The sequence below is a fragment of the Symsagittifera roscoffensis genome, chromosome 7 (assembly GCF_963678635.1).
Source record: "Symsagittifera roscoffensis chromosome 7, txSymRosc1.1, whole genome shotgun sequence".
Lineage (NCBI taxonomy): Eukaryota > Metazoa > Xenacoelomorpha > Acoela > Convolutidae > Symsagittifera > Symsagittifera roscoffensis.
This window is the reverse complement of record NC_087068.1, coordinates 49,466,423-49,476,370: the sequence shown is the minus strand read 5'-3', so window position 1 is coordinate 49,476,370 and position 9,948 is coordinate 49,466,423. Positions and strand designations below refer to the sequence as shown.

Below are 9,948 nucleotides of genomic sequence, written 5' to 3'. Positions count from 1 at the left end.
CTTTTTCCTGTTCCCCCCACCTGCAAATTTTTACGTGCAAATTTGTTGATCACATTGTCCGATTGTGTTATGAAAACTCACATACAGATTAATGAGGCCACGACAAACATATTTGGTCTTCATAATCAACCTCGTAAAACCACTCGTTACACTAATATATTGAAGCTCCCGTGAGGTGAGGGGGAAAAGGAAAATAGCCAAAAAAACTACTGCCAATTTTGGAGACTTTACTTTTCTCAAAACTTGTTGGGCCACGTAAGAGGCTCACTTTGATGAAAATTTGACATTAATTGATTGAGTAGTTTTAGTGTAAAATTTAACTGGCTAAAAAAGTCTAAAATGATCCGTTTTCATGGTACAATTTTGGGCCCAGTCTTCGTAAAACAAATTTCACCATAATAACTTTGCTAAAACTCTTAGAAATTTTTATTTCAACACTTTTTGTCTAAAATCAACCTAATTTGAGAAAAACTCGTTTTAAATTTCAATTTTTATGCGTTTTTTCCGGATAATTTAATTCAGGTCTGTATTGCACTGAGCATGTTTAACTACTTATCCGATCTGTTCACTAGGAGGGCTATATATTATGAGGAGAGTAAAAGAAAAGACCCGGACCCTCCTAGATTAACCACGTATGTTTGCCTTGACCTTATCAGTCCGCCTCCCAACTTTGGTAACAACCATATGATTGTTACAAAAATTGGCATGCGGACTGATACGGTAAACAAAAAATTGTGATGATCAAATGCATTCAAATTAAATATATTTTTTTCGCATCAATTCAAAGGTTCATTAAGTTATGACAAAGTTAAACAAGACTGTTCGTATCAGGACGAAGCCCTGATTGTTCCGACTGCCTTCTAAGGTATATGGATCAGTAATAACATGATAAAATTGAATGCAATGAAATAAAATTAAAAAGTATATAAAAATATTTTTTGTAAAAATCACCCCCCCCCCCACACCACACATAAAGTACAAAGTAATAGATTTCGCTCCTAGTAATGAATTATTTAATGGCAAATAATCTTCCTTCAACCAATTTGGAGCAATTTTTAATACGGATTAAATCTCCGCTTACGCGTTAATAGCGCAAAATATATCGCTCTTAATTGTCTGAAATTGGCCAAAATATCAGTCTTTAAGCCCCCATACCTCTACAAAAAATAATCACAGGTGAAATATCTTTTTAAATTCAAGCTCAGGACAACAATACTTCTGAATGATGTAAAAAGTTTTGTCAAAAATGGCTAGTTAAAAATTCGAAACTTGTCTGAAGAAAAAAACCACACGAGCACAAATGAAGGGGGGAACTTGAAAAAAGCTCAGGCGGAACGCTTATCAGCCCATTTTTGTCTTTCCATTGCAAAGTTCGCCTATCGGAAAATGTGGATAAAAGTCCTTCTTGAAATGTCAGGGGAAAGAAAATGATCCCAAACAGCGCCAGAAATAAATTATTACTCTAAGCAATGATTTAAATTAAGAACAAATTTTAAATGTATATATTTTTTTCAAAGTGGGGGAAGGAAAAAACCAAAATTTTTTGCTGGTTCTTACTTGTTTTTCTATCAATGATCAAGTTGCTTCCATAATAACGTGCTAAATTGAAATATTTGCAATAGTAAAAGCGCCAAAATTTTTCCTCGAGGAAGCAATGAAACTACGTTCATAGGGCACTGCCAAAACCAACCAAGTTTGCATGAAATTTTATCAAAGCACGTGAAACTTCCCAAAAATATGCTTAAAAAACGTGGTCTATTGAAAAGATCAAAGTGCCGAACAAATTTCCAAACTATCAACGTCCTTCCATCCGCGTTTTAAACTGCCCAAAGCAAACATGATTTTTAGTCACATTTTCAGCCCATTACAAAGTTGGCATGCATACTTATTAGGCCATGTTAAACTTTTTTGGTCGTCATACGTAACCCTACAAAACCCCTCGTTACATTATACAACTAATGCGTATTGCGGTAAGGGGGCGGAAAAAGAGCTACTAACTTAATTACTATTTCTCACGAACTTTTGAATACTGAACTTTATTTTTATTGGTTAAAATGAATTTTGGCATTTGACTCTTCAGGCATGAGAGATCACATCAGCGGAACCTCCAGCTTTAGATTAAGACCATTTATCCACGGGGGAAAGGACCAACACAAGAGCTGTACAGCTCATCACGGCGAACCGCTGTTGTGCCCCTGTTCAAGAACTACATACAATTTTTTGGTTATTTTTCTGGGCTGGTTAATGTTGCTTCACCCTCAAGCAACGAGCACAGATCATGGCGGGCCTCGAACATCCGACTTTCTGCTTGAGAGGCGGAGACGTAACCACAGACCAAATGGTGATGATCAGTCGTCGAGCAAACCTTTTTTGAAGAGTTTTGGGTTTTGAAAATGATTTTAGAAGTTATCAAATGACTGTCGTGAAACAAATTAGACGTCACTCTTGAGACTTGGCAAATACCTTCACCGCTTTACAAAACACTTTTCTTTCATTAAAAACATAACAGTAAAAAGGGCACCAAAATTACTGCAATTCCTAAACAAAAAAAATAAGATAGTCATAAGAGAATAAATTTTGCCAATTACACCAGTTAACAAAAAAGCGAGTAAAATAATTGCCCGCTTTTTTGTTAAGTCTTCTTTTTTTGTTCAGTCCAAAAAATTCAACAGGACTTAAGTTATTACATCCCCCTCACCCTGAAAACACAGACACGCTCACACAGTTCTTTTGCTTGTCGAACAAACCAATATAATATAGACCAAAACCTATCAAGTGGTTGTCACAAAAAACTTGAACTAGAATTTCTATTGAGATTTTTAAAATTTTGTGCGATTCAGAGTTGATCATAAAAATTTTGTGTTCCTCGAAACGAATCCAAATTAGGTCAGTAATCCAGTAAAAAATTAGGTGCAAATCGTTTGGGCAGAAAAAAATTGTTAAGCGAAAAAAAAAGAAAACATAAAAAGTCAAGGCTAGTAAAATTACAAACATCAGAGGTAAACCAGATCGCTAAAAGCAACTGTAATGTAAGAAAAAAATTTAAAAAAAAACAACAATTCAGCATAATGACAACTAAGCCGACAAAACAAGCAGACAAATAGCGAGCCGACATTTTTTGTGAACGGAATGTTTCCCGTTGGAAAAAAAAAACAGGTCCTGCAGATTCGAACCCAAGACATTTCCCGTCCCAGGCGTATTCGTTAATTCAAGGCAAAGTGTGCCAGAGACAAAAAAAATAAATTAATCAAAAACTGAAACTAAATTTACCAGTTCTAATTTTGGTATTACTTACCAAAATTAGAAATAACTCAAGGCCCCATTTTGTGCCTTGAATTATTTATGGAAAAAATTCTAGTACCAATTGCAAAACCCTTGCTATCGCAAGTGTAAGCAAGGAGCTTTAAGCAACAATTCAAAATTCAAAAAGAAACAAGGATAGCCGGGTACTGTGAAAGTGGCCCAGAATGGGTCGACCATAGTCTTAAACATTTCAAGAAAATTTTTTCACATTATAGTATCGCCGTTTGTCTTTCGGCGTGGTGTGATAAAAGGAGCTGAGCAAAAAACTGGAGATTAGATATGTTAGGCAGTCATAGTAAAACAAACAAACTGAAAAACGATTTTTTTTTTGAAAAAATTAGCTTGAAAAATGAAAACATTCAAAAAGGCGCTAAAATGCTCAAAATAAACTACCTTTACTCAAATAAAACTAAAAATTTACGTTTTCAAATAAGTTCTTGTAAGCTTTTAAGCAATTGAAATAAGAAAACTCTCGCTTCATTCGCTCGAAAGAAAAAAAAATCAAAAATTTCAAGCCGGTTTTTCTCGACTGAGAGAAAACTTTTTAAAATTTTTCAAATGTGGTTTGAATTCCAATTGTCAGGACTTCAATAGGATATATTTTTCAACCCAGTCCGATGATTGTTTGTGGTACCTGCATTTTGCGTGGAAAACAACAATAAAAAAACAACAAAAACACACCCGAATTTTCATTGGTCGGAACAAAAATTCAGATTTATTTTTCCAATTCCAAATTTTGAGCTTCCAAGCGGAAATTTTACCCATTGAAATTCTTACTTATTTTATCACTTCTCGCTTCATGATTATCAATTTATTACACAGAGGCGAAGCTGAGTTTCGCATCAGTTGCGATACAAAACAAAAAAAAATGAAGAAAAAATCAAATAGGTCAAAAAAACTAGATCTATTGAAGTAAATAAAGGTAGTTTTGAAACAGAAACACAAAAAAACAATAGAATGTGTAATAGGCATGGGAAGCTAATGTACTCAGCAGTAACAAAGCCAATAAACCTTGTCAAAAACCCTTTAATCAGACTTTTGAAAAATTAATAAGTCCACCTCACCCTCAAAATACTTTATTTGCTTGTCAAAAGAAACAATATGAGCACACTAAGCCAATATAATATAGGCCGAAATCCACTAAGCCCAAAAAACCAAAATGAAAAAGCCGAAAAAACATTAAGACTAAGAAGATGTTAAGTCCGTTCAACCTCAAAACACAGACACTCACACATAAAACAATTTCGCTCGTCGAAAGACGCAATATGAGGCCAATAAGCTGATACAAAATACGCCGCAACCTATCCAGCTAAAAAAAAGAAAAAAATCAAAAAAGCTGAAACAAAAATTGTTATCATGAAAAATTTGAACTCTATTTCTATTAAAAAATTTAGCATTTTGCGCAATCCAGAGGTGAGCATAAACAGTGTTTCCGTTGAAACAACTCAAACTTAGGTCACTACGCCGATAATAAATAGGCCAAAACCATTTGAGCAGAACAAATTTTTTTAACGAAAAAACAAAAAAAAAAAATATATATATATATATATATATATATATATATATATATATATATGAAGTCAGTTTTAGTAAAATTACAAACAGCAGAGGTTTATCATAACACTAAAAGCAACTATAATGTATGGAAACTTAATAAAAAAAATCTACAATAAGGCAACTAAGCCGACAAAACAAAAGCAGACTAAGAAGCCGACAATTTTTTTTTGAAACGGACTGTTTCTGTTTGAAGAAAAAACAGGACCGGTCAGTTTCGAACCGAGGACCTTTGGCGTCCCAGGCGCATTGGTTTCCTCCAAACTAGTTGTGCCGGAAACGCTTAGAAATTTGAATCCATTGTGAACCATGATTGATTCACGTGATTCTGTTAAACAAGTCGTTAACCCGCAAAAAAGTCTATATTCAGTTTGATAACGCTTTCTAGTCGCAAGCGTAATTAAATACCTATAATTTTTCAGTAAAACCTAAAAAAATTCTTTGCTTGAATATATTGTAATCAGGCCAAATTAGAATAATTCAGAACTAATGGTTTTTTAACTCAATTTCCAATCGAGCATATATTTTCCTTTCAGCAAATTAGGTTGAAAAAAACACCACTTAACTTTTAAAGATAATTTAGAATGCCCTCACTCTCCAGAAAAAACACTAGATTCGCACGATTTGATTGGAGACAGTTTTTGGATCCTCATGTTTCTGCTGCGTTAACGCATGACTTGATAATTGACAACATATTTTGACTTCCTCTCAATTTTTCAACAGAAGAGGGTTTACTGATTTATAAATTATTAAACCGGATACGAAAAAGCACAAACATCAAATCCCGACATTGAAGATATAAATCCATTCAAGTGTATTCAAGAGTAATATGCAATGCAATTGAGAATATAGAATTATAATTAAAATGATTTCAACTTTTTTGGACGAGTTCAAATGAGACAGTTCAAGAATAGAGAGCAGCTTGCAAGTCAGGTTAAGTTTTGTTTGATATATGACCCGATGCACTGGACATAGCATTCACTTCTCTCAAAGGCCCGCCGTTCACTGAGCCGACTTGCACATGAGCCGACGAAACCGAAGGCTCTCCGCCAGTCATATTCTGCTGAGTCACTGCCACATTTGACGCCGCTTTCTTAATGTATTGCACCATTGTGCTCATGTACTGCCTGGCTTTATTTTGGATATGCGTCGGAAGTTTAAAGCCAGAAATTAGCGCTGGATTTACACCTGGCATATTTTTATACTCTCTTGATTCAGCGAGGTCGAACAAATCTTCGGTGAAGACAAGATACACCCGACCTCCGACTCCTTGCATGTGTCCGTTCTCCGATAACCATTGTTTATCCGCCTGGTCGGCAGGGTATTTGAAAATCTCCGGGTGTTTGATGTAGAGTCGGCCTCTAGTCGTGCCCAATCCCAGAGCTTTATTAGCTCGGCTTCCGAGTGTGAAAAGGGTATCCGAGTTAATTCGAGATAGACTCCATTGCATGGGAGGTCGTTTGTTGTTCCCACTGCTGCATTGCACTGACGTGGAAGACAAAGAAGATTGCTGAGACTGGGGATTTTGGCTCCAACTTGAGCTGTGGTTGTTGTCGTGGCCTTGAGTGTTATCTGGACCAAACTCGGATCCGTCGATGACTGCCAGAAGACGACTGGCATCCATGGCGGCCACGACTGGTCGCTTCTATAAAAACATGGAATGGATCATTATAATGCTCATATAACAATGTCGGAAAACTAGCAAAAATGGTTTCTCTCTACACTGGTAAAAGTATTCTGAAGACTTAAAAGCAGTATCGTCTGAAAGGGCTTTCAAGTATTAACATCACTCGGCCCGATCTGACATCTGTTTGTGCCACCTGCTGATTTTGGTTGAGTAGACTTTTAACAAATAACATACAAACTAAGTTCTTCTTCGCATGCAGTGGACGGAACAAACAAGGCATAAACACAATTAATCCTCTAAATCAAAATCACAATGCAAAATCAATTTATCCTCACTTTGACTGGTCTCGGGAGAGGCAGTGCATTTGCGGCATTGTAGGGTGGGAACTGAGTGGCGAATGACCTCTTGGCCTCCTCGATGGCTATTCGCATGGCCACCAGCAGGAACTGTTCGGGTCTACTATCGTCGTCCTTGGCGATGTTCTCGCGGATGTTCTCGTTGGCCATGGAGAACAACTCGTGGTAGTCGTCAAACATCTTCTGCATCTCTCGGTTGATCGAAGGCTGCAGCGCCTAAAACAAACCAAAATAGCTCCGTTCAATTCCTCCCCCACTCTCCCCTTCACACATGGCAAACTTTCATACAAATTTGGCTTGCTTTTACGGGTTTTGTTAAAAGGCATGACGAACAAAAAGGCTTTCCTTACAGTATCTTATGTCAATTTTTTCATACGTGAAAATAAAACACGAGGAGAATGAATCGCGAAACCAATCATCTACACGGATGAAGTTAAAATGGCAAGTTTTACAATTGCAAGGTTAGTGTGTGGAGAACAACTGTGTTGGTTGCTTGAGGGTCGAAAAACGCAAGTATATCATAACAAAAGGCGTTGAAACAGGTTCGTCATAAACAACTTGTATGCTTCACTTATTCGTGGGTAAACGACTAACTACGAAGATCTCAAATAATCATATATCATACCTCAAAAACCAGCTACAAGATAGCATTTCACTTTTAAAACATTAAAATCTCCCAATTACATGCAATGAGAAATCAGCCTGATAACATTTGGGATGGTAGAGAGAGAAAATCCAATAGGTTGTACTGTCTTTTAGAGGACATATTTACCGATTTTGAAAGAAAAACGAACAAGCAACAAAAATAGATAAATTCAACTTGTAAGGTTCTCACCTTACGTAGGAGCTCCAGATTACTTCCTCTTTGACAGCCAGAGTACCTGTGTAGAGGCTTGCCAGATCTACACCTAGACAATGAGTCATGAATTTTCGCACTCGACTTCTTGAATGTTTTCATGCGCATATTGAGAGCCGGAATCGTCTTCCTCAGAGGGGTCGGGGGACATGGAGAAGAAGGGGGACCCCCACTTAGAGGGGAGCTAGTCGGAGTAGATCCTGAGTCTGGTGGAACTCCTTGCTTTGCAAACATCTTTCCCGATCAGTCTTAGGAATTACCAAATTTATAATAACTACTCCCAAACTCGGGTAGCCAAGAAATTGCCGCGATTAGACTGTCTAATGAGCTGATGGTACTACTACTCCTACTCTGTTTACCAATGTAGAGAGGCAACTTTAGGAAATGTACAGATATATACAGGTTAAGTAAATCGCACTGAGCGAATTAGCTATACATATCTGAAACAGGAAACACAAAAATGAATAAGCAACGAAATAACGTTTCAGCTAATTTTCCAAAGCCGCCAAGCCTAAAACAACCAATTACACACTACAGAAAGATAATTTCCAAACGTTACCTCGGAAAAAAATAGGTCGTCCCGTTTTAAGGTTTTCAATTAATTTAAGAGCTGACCAAGAAAAAAAACAAAGCACTGAAAAAAATTTGTGTCAATCTGTTTAAAGCAAGTGTTTTTTGTTATTGTACTACCAAACTTTTTCATTCCTATTCGCACAATTAACCCAAATTCAAATTTATGTTAATCGATCATCTTAAGTTTACTTTCAATCCACACTTGATTGAATTTACACACAGAGGCGAAGCCAAGCTTCTCACCACGTGCGATGCAGAAAATTGAAAAAAAAAACAAGAAAAATTTGAAAATTCTATTTCGGCAGTTTTTTTAATCATCAGCATATAAAGGTAGAAAAAAATCTACAAGCAACAACTTTAGTCCAGCTTCAACTATCTTGGCTACACTGCATTAAATTGCTCATAAGACAAGCGATGAAACCGTTTGTAAATCGCACAACAATGAACAAAATCTTATACAAATATCTTCAGCGAAAAAGTATAAAAACAATCTAATATATAAAAACTGCATATATTTTAGGAGCCAAACAGGAGATAAACATCTAAAAAACTAAAAATCGAAACAAAATTTGAAAATAATAATTGTTCCCCATAAATCAAAATCCAGACACTTATTTTTGATTGGTTCAAACCTTCCCAAACAATTTGAGCTAGAAAGCAAAAACACGAAAAAAATAATCAGCTACTGACGAAAGACACATTTAAAAACATTTTAAAAAAAACAACTTTTTAAGACTTTACAACTCTCAACTTTCTCTTAAACTATATATGCTACCAATACACTGACCATGCTATTACTTAGTGGATATTTGACAGTTGATATTGATTACCATTTGACCATTCTGTGGACAAAATTATCTACGGAAAGTCTAGTAGCCGGTTGCAATACCCTTGCTAATCGCAAGGTTAAAAGAAATTGATTGGAATTTTGGTAGTCAGTAGCTGTGAAAAACAAATTTTCAAATTAAACATCTAGCAGTAATCAAATTTTTTGAGCTAGTTTTGAGCTTCATCAACAGCAACTTCATCGGTTTTCTTTGTAGGTTGTAATGACTGATTGAACAGTGCGTGCTTCAAAACCTGCAATGTCAACCCATGTAAGCTTTCAACTGTCATTTTACTGCAGTCGGCAGTGTATTTGTTCAGCAAATCTTCTCGCACGCCCGAATTGTTCTTCGATGACGAAGGATAGGACCCGTAGTCCGGCATCGAAATAGGATCCAAAGACGAGTGTCGATCGCCCAGACCTCTGGTTAAATCGGAGGACTCCAGTTTCTGGTTAGATCTTTTATTTGTCCGGTGATGTATCCGGCATTCACAGAAAGGGTTGATGAGCTGAAGAAAAATTAATTGTATCAATTTCATATATTGCTTGAGCTAAACAGAAACATAAATCTCATGATTTTTTACGGGACAAATATTTAGGTGGTAGCCACACTTTGATCCAATGATATCGAAACTAGATTGATCGAAACTATTGGTGATTTGAATTTACTCTGCACGACTTAATTGTAGTTCCGGATTTCCGAAAAACGGCGCACAGACAATTCGGCCAAAGACAATTCAGCAATTTGAAATTCAGACAATTCAGCCAGAAATATACAGACAATTCAGCCTGAGACAATTCAGCCAGTTTTACAAAACGCTAGATTCGGAAGGAAAAAAATGGAATTGGAGTT

The 9,948-nt window shown here is 36.3% G+C and overlaps 2 protein-coding genes across 2 annotated transcripts in view; both read right to left on the bottom strand.

Annotated features, from left to right (window-relative positions):
• Nucleotides 1-5,568: 5,568 nt before the first annotated feature.
• Nucleotides 5,569-8,012, bottom strand: LOC134851633 (deoxynucleotidyltransferase terminal-interacting protein 1-like; the record flags this gene model as incomplete). The annotated part of the gene is given in 3 exon segments (XM_063867807.1): nt 5,569-6,502; nt 6,820-7,056; nt 7,676-8,012. Coding segments are annotated over 3 exon segments (1,203 nt in total). The 3' UTR covers nt 5,569-5,791.
• A 983-nt stretch (nt 8,013-8,995) lies between these two features.
• LOC134852062 (COP9 signalosome complex subunit 5-like) overlaps nt 8,996-9,948 on the bottom strand; it is a 4,290-nt gene continuing 3,337 nt past the window's right edge. Inside the window, 2 exon segments of the mRNA XM_063868342.1 lie at nt 8,996-9,549; nt 9,552-9,604. Of these exon segments, the coding sequence (XP_063724412.1) occupies nt 9,266-9,549; nt 9,552-9,604 (337 nt within the window). The 3' untranslated portion in view covers nt 8,996-9,265.